The 19968-nt window shown below is 33.2% G+C and overlaps 1 protein-coding gene across 2 annotated transcripts in view; it reads right to left on the minus strand.

Annotated features, from left to right (window-relative positions):
* The window catches only part of qin (tudor domain-containing protein qin), a 462035-nt gene that overhangs the window by 18628 nt on the left and 423439 nt on the right, over nucleotides 1–19968 (minus strand). For both annotated transcript variants that reach the window (XM_073957242.1, XM_073957253.1), the window contains one exon: nucleotides 10343–11184. In XM_073957242.1, coding sequence (XP_073813343.1) covers nucleotides 10343–11184 — 842 coding nt within the window. The remainder of the gene's footprint in view (nucleotides 1–10342; nucleotides 11185–19968) is intronic.

Raw genomic sequence — 19968 nt, forward strand, 5'->3', positions numbered from 1 at the left:
CAGTATTTGTACATCATTTAAGTCAGGTGTGTGTCCTGTTACTGCACAGTGTGCTGCTAGTGCAGTTTTTTGTTCTATAGGTTTGCTCTTTATTCTTTGGTCAGATTTATGCCCACTTAACCTTGTTTTTAATTTTGTTTTGGTTGTCCCGACGTAAACATTTTCGCATGTATTAGAAATATCGCCATTACATTTGATCTTGTAAACGACGTTCGATTTTTCTTCGTTTGGAATTTTCGCCTTTGTGCGGCTGAAAAAGTTGTTGTTGGTATTGTTGCTTTTCAATGCAATTTGGTATTTTTCTCTGCTGTATAGATTTGAATTTGAGAAACGTTCAGAGAAACCTGGCACATACGTTGCTCTCTTGTAAATCTTCTATGATTTTGGTTTTGTGTGACAAATTTTATTGGTTTTAGCCTGCTTTATTAATGCATTGATAGTCTTTTTTGGGAAGTCATTCATAGCCAGAATCTTCCTTATTTTGATTTCATTACTCGCGTGGAATTTGCTATCACTTATATTGAGTACTCTGCGTATGAAATTTGTAGCAGTATTTATTTTTATGCGTCGTGGGTGTTTTGAATTAAAGTTTATATTTCTTCCCGACGCATTTGGTTTTTGATACCAATCTAGCAACAGTATATTTCCTTGTCTAATTATAAGTGAGTCAAGATAATAATAAGTTACCATTGATACATAGAAGTTACTCTGAAGACATGAAGAGTGACTTAATGGTATTTTTTGATGAAAGAGTTGATAAAAGAATGGGAGATTTTTACAGTAGGTGGAGTTGGTTATTGTATATCGTTTTTTGCTGAAAAGTGAAAATTTCAAAATATTGAGTTACTACCCTTTTGTTGAACAGATGCGAAATGTTTACATAGAATTCTTCAAAGAAAAGAAAATATTTTATTATATATCAGGTACTGCCCAAGGTATTGCCATCAACGATTTAGTATGTGTGTATGTATGGTTGAAGAAAACAACAACCATATGATGTATATCGTTTGTTTTTGTTCACGTACACTGTAAGTGAGAGAGAAGCAAATGAAAAAACTCAGTGGGCGCCCCCATGATACTGCCTTTTCAAAGAAGAAAAATTACGAACAAACCATATTCTGACATCGCAGCATGACAGAAGACCAAAAATAAGAAGACATGTGTCCCGGCGTTTTACCCCATCATTTCCATTTTCGCGGTTTGAGGACTTGTTGTCAAAAGGGATCATTTTGCCAGGCTCATATTTTCTAAACCGCTAAGAATTTTAATTTGCTCTCGGAGGCAAAGTTGTAGCTCTTAAATAACTAATTTTGAACAAATAAAATCCACCAAACTACATCTTCAAGGATGTATATAGTCCGGTTCATGCGTAATTTTGGCTGTCGGAGGGTGTTATAAATATAAATATCAGGTAATAAATGTAGTTTTTCGAGTTCATTATTTCTCCAAATATTTTATTCTTTTCCTTATCCACAAATTTTTGAATTCCTTTAAAAAGTCAATATTTAACCATGTATATGGCACAATAAAACCCAACTAGGGGTTTTGTCCTTTGGGCCTGTACTTTCAAAAACAAAAAAGTCAGTTCAAAATGTTTGCACAAGATTTCCTTAAAATGTTGCACAGTGTTGTTAAATAGCATATATCTGAGAGACGTCTTGAGTAGGATGTGCTAGGGGGAACATTTACCTATATTTTTTTATGACATATCTAAATCATTAGCGGTATTACTCATGGTGGTAAAGTGGCATTGTAGATCTTGTGCATATTGTTAATATTGTAGATCTAAAACTGTTTACAATACTACAACAACAAAATACATGAAATTTTAATTTACCACAGGGTTGTTAATTTACTCGACCTAAAAGTATTTTAAACAATGCACTGAACTTTTACAAGGGTGTAGAACAGCTGATTGTTTTGGCGCCACTTTGCTGTGAGTTTTATTTTATGTCGTAGTTTTGTTTCGTGGTAGAAAAAATGGGAAAAATCTAAAGAATAAAAGAATGGAGGCCTAGAAAAAACAAGTTTTTATGAAAAAAGTGTAATAAAACTGAAACTAAAAGATAGACTGACGATGATGTTAAGATGTTTGGATTTGTATACAAAATTCACAAAAACTAAGTCCACGCTTCGTTGTAAAAAACCCTAGTACATATACATGAGATATAAATCTACCACCATTAGTGAATACCGCTATTATTGTAGTAAACATTACACTTGTCAATAGGATTTTTGTTTCGTCCGTGTTTTATGTTTCTAACTCAAATTATCGAGCTATTTTCAAATCAGCTATTTTCAGCAGTTTTTGTCTATCAGCTCTTGTTTTCGAGATACAGTGGTGTGAAAAATAATAAGGACACTTCAATCCATAACCAAGATTATATTGAAAACTGACTAAAAAAGTGAAAGTTACATTAGTTTATAAAATTTATTGTTTTCTTAAAATGTCAAGAAAAGTATTATAAAAATATTTTGATAGCTTGTAACCATATTTTATTTATATTTTATATTTTATGCGAATTGTCGTAGTTTGGTGTGTGAAAAATAATAAGGACACTTCATGACATATTTTAATAAGGACCAAACTTGAAAGAAATTAATGCAGGTTTTTACTAAATAATGGTAGATAAAGGGTTTCAGTGTCATTAATACTTTGTAGACGATCCTTTGTTTTCTAAAACGGAAGCGCATCCTCTGGGCATCGAGTCGACCAAATTTTGGCACTTCTCTACTGGTATCCCGTCCTACGCAACCTGTATAAGTTGCCAAAGGTCGCCATAATTTGATGGACACTTTCCCCTGCTTGATTTTTTAACTTCATTCCACAACATTTTTCAATCGGGTTCAAATCAAGGGATTGTATAGGACATCTAACAACTTTACTTTATTATCCTGGAACACCTTTTTTTATTTTGCCGTCATTTTTGGGTCATTAACCTTGCTGAAGACTCATTTGAGAGGCACACCCCCTTTAGCATACGGAAGAATTATATTTTTCAAAATTTCAATGTAATCTGGTGATTTCAAAAACACTTTGAATATTGTATAGAGACCCCACAGCATAGTAAGAAAATGGGCCCCACACCATTCTGCGATATTTAGGCGCCTTTAGAGTATATTTTGGGTTATATTATTGCTTTTTAGGTCTTCAACCCTGATAAACTCCTCTATCGGAACAAAAAAATATATTTGGTTTCATAAGACCAAAGAATGGTACGCAATTTTTCTTAGGCCAAGCGATGTGATTTCTAGCAAACTGTATTATTTGCTGAATATTTTTATACCCTACAACACTACGCGGGAAGTGTATAGTTTTTCGATTAAAATGATCCTTTTCTGACACTGTGAGCTCTAATGTGGCCACCACAGAGGGTTTTAGGAGTTGTTGATGCGTAAAAATTAATATTTAAGTAGTTTTTTTATTTATTTATTATTACAGGTGCAATTTTTGGATTTCTGCTACGACTTTTATCTTTGAAGTTCACTTAGCTGCATCCTCCACCATTGTTTTTAAAGATTCTAAGCTTTTTCAGTAATTTTTCTGTATGAATGTCCTTCTTTACGTAAACATTTAATGATTTCTCGAGTAGCGTGATAACAGTGCGTATTTTTACCCATATTTGCAAAGAAAAACTAAAAAATACCGACAGATTTAACATTTAATGAATAGAAAATAATTAATTTTAAACTTCTACTCACAGGAAAGAATCACAAAAAATAATATCAATTTATTTTTACTAAAACGAAAAACTGTCCTTATTATTTTTCACAGAAGAAATCAAGGTTTTTACGAATTATATTTGTTTTGTATAAAAACTAAACAGAAAGAAACCAAAATCGTAACGGGATTTCTTATTGCAATCCATGTAAATTTTTAAAAACAAATTTCCATCGCAAATTCTTCCATTTTACACATTTTAGGAGCGACCAAAAGTTGTGAATGTCGCTGTCCTTATTATTTTTCACACCACTGTATACCCAGATTTTCGTTATCCTTGGCCCCCAAAAATATTTTTTTGTGTTTTTAAACATGAGGTTACTAAGATCATGTCGTGTGATCGATCTAAAAAGGTTTTCGCATTTTTTAAAGTTTCCCCAACGTTTTTAGCCACAATGTTCCGATGGCCTCAAGACTACAATTTTTATTAATATTCCGTTGTTGCTTTTGTTTTGCACTCACCATTCTCAAGGATCAGTCTATACTGTTGTTGTTGTTATCCCATCCCACTACAAAGTACAGAAAAACTTGTTGAAAGCTCTCTGTACATAACAAAGAACAACTGGACACAAAATATTACATTTCAAAAAATTGTAACGGATCCAAAAAGTTGAATTAATGCGTAATATATATATATATATATATATATATATATATATATATATATATATATATATATATATATATATAACAAATCAAGTATTACGCATTAATTCAACTTTTTGGATCCGTTACAATTTTTACAATATATATATATATATATATACAGTGTTGGTCACACAATTAGCACACCCCACTACCAACATTTATTTTGCCTAAAAAGACCTTCAAAGGTAGTTGTATGGAATATAGTATTTGTACTAATATATTCTCAGTAGTATGTTTAAAGAATACAACGCAATACAGAAACTGAAACATAACTGTCAATTTGACTAACCCCCAAAAATGTAAAAAATGTCCTAAATTCACTGGACACGTAATTAGCACACCTTAAAAGAATCACTAATATTGTGAATAGTTTCAATATGTTCGTCCATTTTCAGTTTTAAATCCTTTTCGTTTGGGAATAAGTTCCAGTCTGCTATTTATACTCTCCACCAGTCTCCGAAATTTCAGTGTCAGAAGGGTATGAGGTACACCTTGGGTCCCAAGGACTGATGGAAATTTCAGTTGTTTAGTGTTTTTATCGATTTTTGCACATGTAAACGATTTTAATGAGGCAAGTAGTTCATAGAAACATCAAATAAAACATCATATTCTTGTTCATCTCTGTAAATTTGCGAATAGTGGGATGTACCCAACAGTAGTGTGCATCTGTAAAATCCGTTTGACACAAAAATTTTCATTAAGAAACTGTAATATGATGGTTTGAGCTATTGATTATATAAACACTTATCCATCTGGACTGAATTTTACCGATATGTCGTGATGTATGCCACGATAAACCTATGTTCATCTCTATGGGACCTACGCAAATTTCAATAATTTTGTAAACATAAGGCAAATTGGAGATAGTCTAGTGAGACCGCAAGATAATATGTTTCCCGGAGCTTAAAACGATTCAATTTAAAATCAATAATCCAGAAAACATTTAGTAGGCATATACTGCCTACTTTCATGGATTCTGACCAATTTCAGCAAACCTCAAAATCCTTTATTGTTAGAAAGGGGTTATACCTTTAAACATACTCATGTGCTACGTGTTCACCTAGCGCTTTGTTGACAGTTTTGTAGTGATAGGTCTTTGGTGTTATTCAGACTTGTAATTTTGAATAACAAATGGTGTTATAAGTTGATCCTTCTTTACATAAGGGTGCATTTTATTGATCTTCATTCTATAAACCTCTTCCAAATCGAACATTTTCTTGAATGTATCATCTACCTTAAACACTTTTTGAAAAGTTTTTGCACTTTATCAGGTATGTGATGAAAACCGAATCGAATCGATTTGCAGAGTCGGAATGGTATATAATTGGAATGCCGTTGATGATATTTATTGTTTTGCTTCGCCAAAGCCACTTATTTGAATGATATTTTTAAAATCCATCTTAAATTTCATTAAAATATTCACCAAAATTAGAGAAAAACGATTTCGATTTATGTCAAAACGAGTCGAATCGTTTTCCATCACATACCTGTATATTTAAATTTCAGTAATCGGTTAACAATTCCAATAATTTCAGATCCAATTATACATTTGTTTTTAAAGTTTTTGCGACTTTCTGAAGTTTAGGTGTACATTACGAAAAATGGTCCGCTATTGGGATATATTTTGAGATTCCGGTGTGATAAATTATTTTTTCAATGCATTTTGAATATGAATTAACTTCAATATAAATTAATTTTTGTATATTAATTGAATTAAATTAAAAAATCATAGGGTGTGCTAATTATATGTCCCCTTGATAATTTGGGCGTCTTCACAAAACTTTTATTTTCAAAAAACCACTGATAATACTATTCACTTATATCATTAAATCTGTTAAATACATTATAGGAAAGGATTTTGTTTACGAAAATATTTCAATTTGCCCTATCAAAACTCTTAGCTGACTGAAATCATTTTGCCCCAAGGGGTGTGCTAATTCTGTGACCAACACTGTATATATATATATATATATATATATATATATAGTTGCGAAAATAATAATAACACCACCATGAACATGTGGGGCTAAATATTTATGTTTGGAGGAAAATATCGGATTTTGCTATTTGCATATTTTTTTATTAATAAAGATACGAAAATTCTGATTGGACCAAAATTCGTTTTGAAAAAAACTAAATGCAATGACAGGCTCATATTTTTTATTTTTTTGCATATTTGCATATTTTGCATATGCACAAAATATGCAAACAATATGCAAAATATGCAACTAATTTTTTGGACGAAAATCGTCAAATTAAATTTGAAAAGTCATCAAAAAGTGTTCTAAATTAAGTTTATTGTCGTTAAACGTCGATTTCTTAGCAGATTATTATGTTATTAATTATTATTCCGCCACAGCAATAAATCTGGACTAAAAGCCTTAGAAAATTTCCTATAACCCAGCCTTCTTATTACAACATAAGTTGCTTTTTAATACAAATTTGTTCAAAAACTCAATCAGAAATGTCAAAATGAACGTATCCAAATATGTTGATAGTTTCTGCTCGGCCAAATTGTCTGACAGAATAACAAATGAGCTAGAAATTAAGACTAAGACAATATTGAATTTTACATAAAATCTTTCATATTTTACTAAATATCATGAATATTTCCCTCTGAATTTTCCGCACGGAAAATAATTTTAAAAAGTGAAATTCTTTTAAAATCAATATTTTTTAAAAGATGAAACCTACTAGATTCGCTTCATTATGGCATATTCTAGTCGAATCGACAAAAATATTCCCTTTTTGGGCATAAATATGGAAAAAAATCGTGAAATTTGGGAAAGGAAACAAATTATGCACGGAATTTTTATTCATGATTGCACTGATAACTATATTTTAATACCCTAAGGGTCTTAGTGAATGAGTTTGCAACATACAAAAGGAAACGAAATAGACCCACAGTTCCTTTTGATTATCTGCATAGATTCGCACTTATCCATCTGGCCAGGTCTTTTTGAAAACAAAGTACAGGTCACATTTATAGACCAATTCGCATAAAAATTGGAGATTTTTTGGCCCTAGGGCGATCCCTGTTTATTTTGGTAAGAATCGATGCAGATTTGGATATTGCACCCATATATACAGTATAATCTCGACAATTCCTACACCACAGGTTTCGGCGGTGTCCGAATTATCAAATTGTCTGGATTAACGAATAGTAAAAAAAAATAAATTATTTCCTATGATGAAATAACTCGTGGTAGTTATATAATACTCTACGTGTTCTAAGTGTTAAAAATAGTGAGATTTTTCTATACGACAATCCGGACATTTTTATTGGCATTGCCCGTATTTGTTCCTTTCCTTACTTTTTACCAATTTACCATGCAACAAGACTCAATTTTCCCAAATTACAGAAAACGCTAATCAGATTGTGAAAGTTGAGCTAGAAATATGACGTTTTTAAACACGGGACAGGTGTGAAATTTCATTTTTTGAAAATTAAGATTCCTTAAAATCTTTGCCTTTTAGCTGTATAGTGCCTTTGGCAACTTTAATGACAATATTACGGCGAATATTTTTCTTAATATATTTATTTTTATCCTAGACAACAAGACTAATGTGTTATAAAAGGTGTTATATCTTTGTACTCGATAATTTTTTCTAAATGTTGCTGAAATAATTTTTACAGCAACTCCTCCATTAAACAACTGTCCAAATTCGAAACATTTGTAATAATTAGTTCAAATTATCGAGTACACGGTCAGGTAGAAGTTCATTAATTGTATAATTTCTTTTCGACTGTGTTATCAAAATTGTTTTCCTGTAGCAGGAATGAAAGAACTATATTTTTTAGCATTCCAAATGCTTTTCTAGTAGAAATATGTGAGTGGTTTTGCCATGTTAAAGATAATTCCAAGGGTTTGACTTATTTTACCACTACCACGCTATTGTGTGGTTTTTCTGAGTGATGTCATTTTGCACTAATCATTTGGTGTTCTTCACATCAATTTTAACTACATCCCACTTTAAATAAAACTTGTTGTTTTTAAAAATTTGAAAATAACAAAACCCGAGATTAAGCTGAAATTATTTTACAACAATAAAATAATACACATCTCAACAAAACTGCCAAAAGTGAATCTAAAAATAATGCATTCCTTTTCGCCGAGGAGTGAACATTTCCCAATTCTGCATTAAGCGGTTGTATGCTTACAATATACATATAAAATTATGTATTTTTAGTGCATTAAACTAAAACCATGTCATCAATATTAAAGCGGCAGTTAGAGCATTTTTCCAAAGAAGCTTTTTGACCACAAATATAGGACTAAACACTATAAAATATATTCAAATCTAATATGTGGATATTCAAAACGTATACTTCTAATTATAGTTACATTCCAGAACCTGGAATCGTAAATGGTACTTTAGTACTTTTTCCCATTTTGCGCTAAAAAACGAACCCTTTTTCCAAAAACTAGAAAAAATTGCGCTTTTATCTAAACAAAAATAGAGATGACTAAACCTAGCTCCTTTGTTTTTCTGCTAGACAATTTTGGCCCATTAGAAACTATCATCATATTTGGACATGTTGATTTTGACATTTCTGATTGAGTTTTTGAAATTTTTAATTATCTATCTACATTTGTATAGGAAGCAAATTATGTTGTAATAGGAATGCTGTGTTATTTGACATTTTCTCACCTTGTGAAAACTGATTTAAGTCTTGTTAGTCTAGATTTGTTGCTGTGGCGGAATATCTGGAGAGTCTCAATAACATAATAATTTGCAAAAAACTATGTTAAACGTCAAAAAACTTAATTTAGAATGCTTTTTTGATGATTTTCCAAATTTAATTGATGATTTTTGTCAAAAAAACACTTGCATATTTAGCATATTTTGCATATTTTTTGCATATTTTTGATATGACCCCAAATATAGAAAAATTGACCCTCAAAACGCCTAGATCCAAAATTTGAGTCCAATCGGATAAGAAATAAAAAACATGCTAAAATCCGATGTCTAGTTATAAATAAGCATAAAACGGTCAACAAAATTTGCACTTGTAATTAAGAATGCCTGCAAAATATATTGTTGTGAGAGGTGGTGCTGTTATTTTATTTGGCAGCTGTATATATGTATATTATTTTTTTATTAATTAAAAATTTTTTTTATTAATATTATTATTAATTAAATTAATGACAATAAAATTCGGTATACAAATAATAGCTTTGTTCCAGAACTAAAAAGTTTTTACAATCTTTACCACTTTTACATATTTTACCCGAAAAAGCGTTCACGTACACAAAAAAGTTGTAAAATGTTCACTTCTCTTTAAACAAAAATGGCGCTGAATGGCGTTCTCTTTAAAAACTTTTTACACGACAAATTTGGGCGAGTAAAAAATAGTTACATGGTTGTCGGCGTCTGATTGCCGACTTTGTCATTTGTTCCAGTTTTTGATGTATTTTCCATTTTTCCGTTCCCGAACTATTTAAAAAAAAAACTCTCTTTTAGGAGTTTTACTATTAAAATGTACGGGAACGAAGCTAATGTTGATATGGGCGATGTCTTCTCCGAATACATTCAAAACGCATCTTAAAAATTTAATCTGAACACGTACGTAAAGTGATGTCCAACAATATCTTGACTCAACTTTGCAAATAAATAAAGCGGCCCCAATAAAAAACAAATTACCGAAAGGAAAAGAACACAAAATTGGCTAACGAACAAGAAATCATTCATAGCTAAATCTTTACCAAGAAAATTAAGTATTAGGGATACAAGTCTTTTTCATGGAAACGTCTGCGAAACTCTAAATTTACAGTCATTAAATTTATTTGTTCCCAGTTTTCTAAAAAATCAAAAGGTTATTTTGTGGTAATTGCGTTTTTACCACAAAATAGCAAATTATTAAGTCTTCTTTCGTCACGGCATCAAACAAAATATCGGTAAATAAAAATTCATCGCGGAGAGAAAACGTTAAAAACCATGCAACAACATATTATATGTATATATACTCACCTCGTAATAAGTATCAGGGCCTGTTTCGTGGGTTGGCAAGGGATTCCGATTTCTGCTCAACTTGGCGTCTATGGCATCATTTAATAAACTCACAACTGGACCTATGGTTTCTGCCGCAGCCCAACCTTTTTCTATAAATGTAGAAGCCACATCCACAGTACCTAAACGCATATTGCATTTCTTAATGGGCATTGATAGTTCAGAGGGCGCAAGACGCACCGAAACTAACTTTCCCACAATATAACGATGCATTTGATCAAGATCGCCACATTCATAATTCTGCTGAATGCCAATTAGTTGATACTTATTCGCCAACGAAGGCATGTTTGGAAATGGAGCATATGGTCGTATGTCAATCGGTTCTACATTCTCAACATCTCCATAATCAACAAAACGTACTTCTAATTCACCGCTACTATTGATATTCTCGTTTGTTATAGTTGCCCTATAGATTTTAGAGTCCAAGTGATACCTGGCGATGCAGGGTTGATCACGGGTATAGGTATAGTCAGAGGGAGGTTCCGGCAAATTTGCGTACATATCGGATATAATAGTTTTTAATTTAGTTAAGAATTCTTTATCCTGCCCTTCATGTAGATAGATGATGCAACCGTAGTCCACATATGTTGCATAACCGGTAAACAATGTCTTATTAAGATCTTTAGATGTTGACCACAAAGTTGACGAACTATCCATACCCGTGGTTAGCATCATATTAGTATCGTTGAGATAAACATTAAAAGGATGGTCATCTTCCTCCTCCATGTTGTCATTTACATCGTTTGGATTAACAGTTTGATTGCAAAATAAAGTACCGGGACATTGCTCCTTGCGTACAATAGCTGTAAAAAAGAAGACACACAAACACATTATTATAGTTGTCGAAAAATACAAAAAAACACATACATTGTCACCATAAATGTCCGAAGTCGTATCTCCAAAAAAGTGAATGAATCTAATACATAAGACTAAAATATTTACATGTTCTTACAAAATTTCAAGCTTCTACGTTAAAAAATAACGATTCTATTCAATAAAAGACATTTCGGAAAATGGGATAACATTGCAGATTTTGTTGTAATGACGGATCCTTAAACAAAGCCTTTCCGCGCTTTTGGTTTCATTACTTACTCCCATTCGTATATGATTGATAATATCTCAAATACTCGTCCTCATAAGATTAATATTCCATAAAACAGCTTTTTCATTTTATAACGTTTTTTTTTTGCCAAACCAAGCGTTTCCGCGCTTTGGTTTCATTACTTACACCCATTCGTATATGATTGATAATATCTCAAATACTCGCCCTCATAAGATTAATATTCCATAAAACAGTTTTTCATTTTTTAACGTTTTTGTCTTCTCCTGTAAAATTATTATTTTTTTAGCTACGACTTTTGGCATTTATGGTGACGATATGTAAATTGTACATTAAGGAAAAAATATTTTTTGGAACTCCCCAACATTTTTTTTCCATTTGATCCAAAAACCTTTTATATGAAATTTTATGGCTATCGGTTAACGTTAATCCATGCCACCCGAGCCCCCTTTGTTCCCATAGTAATTAGTATGGGACCAAAGGTGCATTTTCAAGAAAAGGCCGCAATTATAAAAAAAAAAACTTTACCAGTTCACCTAAAAACGAATCCAATATGCATATTTGGGCGATTTTGGGTCCTATATAGTTATTTCAAAATCCGATCAAATCTTCACTCGTTTTTTAGCCACAGCAAATAACTGGTAAAGTTTATCATCGATTGGACCATAATTGCGGCCTTTATAGATTTTTACGGCGAAAATGTGTCTTAATCGAAATAATGGCTTTAGATCCGAAGTATGTTTTGACGAAATTAGTTTCATACATTTTGGAGTCGATTTAGCCCTGTGCGACCAACTGTCTTTCTGGCTGGTGCGCACGATAGCATTCAAACGGATCAACCGATTCGAACCAAATTTTGCACTTCGTAATATTTTGCCGAAGATAAACCAATAAATGGTGTAAACGATAGCTCTCGAAGGGAGCAATCAGTCTGGTTCAAACTTTGAACATTGTATTATTATACCCTACACCACTATGTGGGGAGGGTATTATAAGTTGGTTTTGACCAAAAAGTTTGTAACGCATCGAAATAATGGTCGTAGACCCATACTTATATATACCAAAATGAATGTCTCGACGAGCTGAGTCGATCTGGCTATGTGTGTCCGTCCGTCAGTCCGTCCGTCAGTCCGTCTGTCCATCTAAACCTTGTAATCACGCTACAGGTCGCAATTTTGATCGGATCGTCACGAAATTTTGGATGTTGATGGGGGTCCCGGAGGGGAAGAAGCCTATTGATTTTGGTGATGGTCGGATAATATTTAGGGGTCGGAATGGGCAAAAAACTTATGTAGATAAAAAGACAACGTTTTTTTCCAAAGCGAATATCTCAGCTTCTATACGGGGTATACCAAAAGCAAAACCTGACAATAAAAGTAGAAAATATCGCCTTTCTAATGATGTAAAGTAGGTTCTCGTAGGTGATCAAACAACGAAGATATCACAATAGTCGCAAATAAAACCCAACTTTTCATTTTTGCAATTTGAATTATAATGACGAATATCACAGCTTTGGTTGGGGACTTTCCAAAAACAAAGCCTAGCTGTGAAAGTAGAAGATCCCATCTTTACAATGATGTAAACTAGGTCGTCGTAGGTGACCAAATAACGGAGATATCGCAATAGTAGGTAATACATCCCATTTTTCCATTTTTTTGGAAATCACGCTACAGGTCTCAATTTTGATCGGATCGTCACGAAATTTTGAGGGTTAATGGGGGTCATACAGATGAAGAACCCTATTGATTTTGGTGATGGTCGGATAATATTTAGGGGTCGTAATGGGCAAAAAACTTATTTGGAGAAAAAGACAAAGTTTTTTTCCAAAGCGAATATCTCAGCTTCAAAATGGGGTATACCAAAAGCAGAACCTGGCCATGAAAGTAGAAAATATCGCCTTTCTGATGATGTAAAGTAGGTTCTCGCAGGTGATCAAACAACGAATGTATCGCAATAGCCGTAAATAGAACCCAACTTCTTATTTTTGGGATTTTAATAATAATGACGAATATCACAGCTTCGGTTGGGGATCTTCCAAAAACAAAGTCTGACTATGAAAGTAGAAAATCTCATCTTTACAGTGATGCAAGGTCGGTTGGCGTAGGTGGCCACATAACGGAGATATCGCAATAGTCGGCAATACATCCCATTTTTTCATTTTTTTGTAATCACGCTACAGGTCGCAATTTTAATCGGATCGTCACGAAATTTTGAGGGTTAATGGGTGTCATACAGATGAAGAAGCGTATTGATTTTGGTGATGGTCGGATAATATTTAGGGGTCGTAATGGGCAAAAAACTTATTTGGAGAAAAAGACAAAGTTTTTTTCCAAAGCGAATATCTCTGCTTGTAAAGGGGTATATCAAAAGCAAAACCTGCTGATGAAAGTAGAAAATATCACCTTTGCAACGATGTTACGTAGGTTTTCGTAGGTGGTCAAACAACGAAGATATCGCAAAAGCCGCTAATAGAACACAACTTTTCATTTTTGCGATTTTAATAATAATGACGAATATCACAGCTTTGGTTCCTGACCTTCCAAAAGCAAAGTCTGACAATGAAAGTAAAAAATCCCATCATTGCAATGATGTGAAGCAGGTTGGCGTAGGTATCCAAATAACGGAGATATCGCAATAGTCGGTAATACATCCCATTTTTCCACTTTTTTGGAAATCACGCTACAGGTCGCAATTTTAATTGGATCGTCACGAAATTTTGGGTGTTATTGGGGGTCCACAGAGGAAAAAACCTTTTGATTTTTGATAATGGTCGGATATTATTCAGGGGTCGGAATGTGACAAACAAAAATATTTGGCAAAAAGGCCAACGTTTTATTTCAAAGTTAATATCTCCCTTCTGTAGGAGGTATATCGAAAGCAAAACCTGGCAAGGAAAGTAGAAAATATCACCTTTACAACGATGTGAAGTAGGTTGTCATAGGTGGTCAAACAACAGAGATATCGCAATAGTCGGTAATGCATCCCTTTTTCCATTTTTGTGCAATCACACTACGAAATTTTGATCGGATCCTCACGAAATTTTGAGGGTTGATGGGGGTCTAACATACATCTCACTTTTCCATTTTTATTTGTGTTGTACTGTCGATGCACTTAAATGCGTTTCAAAAAAATTGACCTGTGTTAATGTAGACATTCAGAGCAAAGGCGCTAAGCTATCCCAATTTTAATATTTTGAATTTTATTAGTCAAAAGCTTATGAACAGGGGTAGTGGTGTAGGGTATCACATAGTCGGCCCCGACCCGACTATAGCCTTGGCTCACTTGTTTTTTCAAATATCGATCGGGTTCGAATATGGACTATATCGGTCCACTCCTTTGGATATCTCCCACACAAAATGAAGCTAAAGAGCTCCTCTCGGATCGTTTTGAATTTTTTTTTTACCAGGTTGTGTTTGCGGTCCCCTTTACAGCGGTAAATTTTTTCCTGGGGCAAGCCCACACTTTCTTAGATAATGGCCTAAAAGCTCCAAGAAACCCTAATGGCACCAACTAAAATGGCCAATTCGCAAGATTCCTCTCGTAGGGAGTTCCTTATTGACCCAAATTTTAATTTTTAATTCAGTCATGTATCAGGTTTGAATATGGGCTATTTCGGTCTCGTCTTCGGGTACCACCCACACAATATTTGGGAAAAGTATAGTTTGAGGACTCGTATCGGATCTATTTGAAATTTTTACAGAATGTTGTTTTTACTGTCTATTTTACATTGGTACAATTTTTACGGAGTAAGTCCATATTTCCTGAGATAATTTATTGAGAAAAGGCTCCAAAAAACCAAACTTATTTTAACGTAATTTAAAATTTCGAGTTCTCTATGAATCAGAAGTTTGCTTACTAAAAATTGTTGATATATGTATGTCAATGATTTGGTACAGCCCCACATTACGGTACCTACAGATTTCGTGCATTTTGAAACAAGCTCGTGATATACAGGCATGTCACAGATTCCGATCGGAATGGTTTCAATTCCGTAATTTCATTTCGATCGTTTTTGTTTTAGCTTCTTCAGATTCCGATCGATTTTGTAAAATCGGAAAACTTCATTATTTAGTATAAATATGAAATTAAATGTAAATTTGTTAACAAAACAACATTTTTATTATTTCTAAGTGTTTTTAAAGTGGCAAATGTAAAAAAAATAAAAATACAATTCCGTTTGCAAAATCAAAAGTGGTTTCATTCCGAAAAATTCTTCGTTTTTCGTTTTCTGAAGAAGCTAAATACGGAATTAATTCCACTTTCGATCGGAATTCGTTTCTGTGACATGCCTGATAAAATCGATATTGTGTTTCCTTCGTTTTTGGTCAGAGACTTAGAGTATATTTCCGTCAGCGCAGCTGAATGATACTTGCTTTATCATTTTTTGTATTTTTTAACGTATGATTGTTATTATAATCATTCTAATTAATGACAATCATAAACACTAGTGTTCCAATAGTTTCAAACCGACTTTATTGTTTTACCAATGTAATTTAGCCACTTGTTAACCGATTAAATAAAAATAAAGTCGAAATAGACATTGAAATGGTACAAATTTTCACAAATCTGAATTTTGGCGGAGTGCTAGGTCCATTAGAAGTAATGTCCTAAAAGTCCCCATCGATACCATGTGTGGGAAAAAAGTTATTTGGGGTTAAACGTAACAGTTTAAGAGTTTTTTAGCTTATCGGAATTTTTCTAGAAAACGATGCGTCTAGGGTAAGTCTTGTAGATGAAAACATTGTCTACAAGTTTGGTTGTGTATAATATTTTCCGAGAACGAACCATTCATGAGATATAATAGACACATTATTTATGTGCACATAAGGGTATGAAATAAAATTGTATATGATACTAGCAAACCCGGGTCCGTATTGCTGGCCCGTCGTTTTGTTTTTTAAATAACAACTTTGTGTGGGCTTTATACATTACAATTCTACAAAATTTCTTCGGGCCCATTGTCAAATTGAGTTGTTCATTGGGGATTTTAAATTTATCAATAGATGTTATATGTAATCTTTTCCGCTTAATGATGCTGTTTAGTATTGATAATCAATATTTATCATACCACGATCTATTTATAAAAGTTAAAAAATGGAAAAGTCAATTTCTTCCGCTTATTGAAGCCGCATCTGTTTTCAGTTTTGCATTGCTCATGGACAGATCCACGCTTTTTGTACGGTTGAACCTCGCCATATCAGGCAATTTGTAAATACAGTCGAACTTGGAAGTGGAACAAGTGGAAATTCTCCCACAATATAATCTCTCTAACAAATTTTCCCTATAACGTAGTAATTCGTCTGTCCCCAAATGCTACGTTATAGAGAATTTCGACTATACCGTGTCACCTCCGAACTTCATGCCTACGTATACCATGCACATCCCAGAAATTCGTTAGTTCGTTCGTTAGTTTTCGGGATATAACAAATTTAAAAAGTGGCATTCAACTTTTGATCGGACACGCAACCGCCGTTGTCTCACAAATTAATAATTTGCAAACAGATGAATTTATAAGTTTAGCAAATATAGCGATTTAAGCCACTTAAAGCCACTGCACAGTGGATAATTTTGCGAAAAACCTTATCAAAACTCAACAAATTAATTAAAAAATAAGTGATGCATTTCATTTCTCGTATTGTTTAACCATCATTCGGTCATTAAAGAGGTCTTTTTGGTCCCTTCTCTTATAAAATGTGTTTGAATCACATCAAAATATTCTATAATTTCTTCGCTATAAAATTTTACTATAGATCATAGAATACATTAAAACTCTCTATCTTATCCAAACTCCAGAAATACGCAAAAATTAAAAACACATTTTAGGGTTAAAGTGTACTTCATCTGAGTTTATGCAAAATAGTCCCATAAAAAATTATTTGAAAAGAAAAACATTATTTGAGAGGAAAAAAATCTGGTAGAGAATCATTCACTATAAGTCACCAAAGACATGAAATCTCTATTTGCATTGCATACCATGTAAATATATATCAATTTTGCAAGAAACCCAAGAAACTAAAATAGGGATCAAGTTTCCACCATTATAAAATTTGTGAGAATATTTGAGTTAAGATTTCTTGAAGTACTTGAATTTTAGGTACATTGTGTAGCTATTATTGTTTTCTATTTGAAATACATGTATTTTGTTTTTGTTTTGAAAAAACGCAAACGCAACACGCACTAATTTAAATAAATATTGAGATTACGAAACGGGTATTAAACCAAATTACCGACAAAAAATATATCTTTTTTCATTTTTAGGGAAATCGGTTTAGAAGTTTTGTAGGGCGTGGTCGGATCTTTAGGCACTGAATAAGTATACATATATTCTTTACATTCTCTGAACATTTCAGGAAAATCGCGGTGTAGCCGTTTTCCGTTAAATAAATAGATGGAGGTAAAAGAGGGCGTGGTAATTTTTTCTTTTCGTAAAACCCACCACGAACATTAAAAAATTATCCAAATCGGTCTAGACTTTTTCAGCTGATGCAATTACCAACGAATGGCAGTTGAGTTTTATTTGTATCGCAAGAAAACTTTTGGCAGCAAAAGAAGAATTAGGCCTGAATTCGCCTTCCGTATTGCTTTACTGTTCAGAAACATGGACGGTAAATGAAGAAATTAAACGCAAACTGCAAACCTTTACAAATAGATGCCTGCGAAACATTTTTAGAATCTGGTGGCCTAGAACCATTTCGAATGAAAACCTTCTAGAAATGGCTGAACAGGAAGACATCAATCTTAGAAGACCATACGACGAAATATCCCACGCAACTCTAGAATGAAACCCCCAAGGAGACAGAGGCCGCGGAAGGCCCAGGAAAACGTGGAGGCGCACAATTTTTACAGAAACCGGGAAAACTTGTAATGAATTAAGATACATTGCATCTGATAGACAAAGATGGAGATTCTATGTAAATGGCTTATGTTCCTGAACGAATGAGCTAAGCTAAATAAATATCTTAATTTGGAGTTCACAATGGTAGGGAAACTTGTCCACCAAAAATTGTCGACATAAGTCCAGGAACAGCGATACCACACGATTTCAGGTGTTATGAGGATTTTATCTACATTTTTGTCCGAATTGGCTGTAACTTGACATTTGGAGTTCCCAATGGTACAGAAACTTCCCCCGCAAAAATTGTGGACATAGGCCCCAGTTTTGATATAGCCCCCATATAGCGATACCATTCGATTTCAGGTATTTTGAGGAGTTTATCTTCATTTTTAGTCCGAATTGGCTGTAACCTGGCATTTGGAGTTCCCAATGGTACAGAAACTTCCCCAGTAAAAATTGTGGACATAGGCCCCGGTTTTGATATAGCCCCCATATAGCGGTAGCACCCGATTTCAAGGATTTTATCATCATTTTTACCCCGAATTGCCTGTAACTTGGTATTTGGAGTTCTTAATGGTACAGAAACTTCCCCACCAAAAATTGTGAACATGGGTGCAGGTTTTGGTATGGCCATCATATAACGGAACCTCCCAATTTCATGCATTTTAATGTTTTTATCTACACTTTCGGCCTAAATTGGCTGTAATTTGTTATGGGGTTCTTAGTGGTCAAATATATATATACAGTATAATCTCGATAATCCGGACACCACATGTTTCGGATTATCGAGTAGTAACAAATACGTATGATATTGTAAGTTTAAATCATTAATAGCGGACGCTTACTAGATCTAAACCTGACATCTAAGGTAAACGAAATCATATTAAGCCTACCAAATATACTTCTTATATTCCTGCAGCGTAATTTAGGTGTCATTTCCTGAGTATTTTTGTCATCTAAAACTTCTCTACAATTGGTGCATATATCTTCACAGTTTTTTTTCAATTATATAAAATTCGTATATTTACTTCCCGTGTTCATGGGACATGAGCCTCTTAAGACTCGCGATAGAACTTCAGAATTCAAATGCACCCGTCTCATTATGGTGAATATATTTTAGCCATCTCTATGAACATAAGCAAAGGACTCCATCTTGTCGTCGATCCGAAAAAGAGATATCGTTTTATATAAATGTTATGTTATATATTGTTTTATATAAGACAAAATGGAATTCAAGTCTATTGTTTGCATAATTACGAGAATACCGATGAATTTGGTAATCAAAGAAAAAAGAATAAATAAAAGGAACCACCGAAATGTTCAATAATTTATTGAAATTTCTATACAAGCTAAGCTATTAATGCCGCCGTTTTAAATGATTTACAAACCTCCAAGGGACTTGGGCTAATGAACTAATTCCTTTACAAGAATTCCTTTACTAGATTTTAAATACCGTTGCTTATCATAGCCAGTCATCAATGGTTGAACGATGGGAAAATCATTTGACAGATTCAGATAGTTAATCACAAATTGACTGTATAACTGAGCTTATAACAGTGGCTATCTAGAAAGTCGCGTTTTGGACCGAAAACTTTGAAAAACCTAATTTTTCTTATGTATACATTAATTGCTATTGCTAAGAACGAAATCGTCAATGAAGTAAATAAGATTGGAAAAAATATTGGTGTCCGA

This window comes from Musca autumnalis, unplaced genomic scaffold, assembly GCF_047663935.1.
Source record: "Musca autumnalis isolate F117 unplaced genomic scaffold, ASM4766393v1 scaffold_1, whole genome shotgun sequence".
Taxonomy (NCBI): Eukaryota; Metazoa; Arthropoda; class Insecta; order Diptera; family Muscidae; genus Musca; species Musca autumnalis.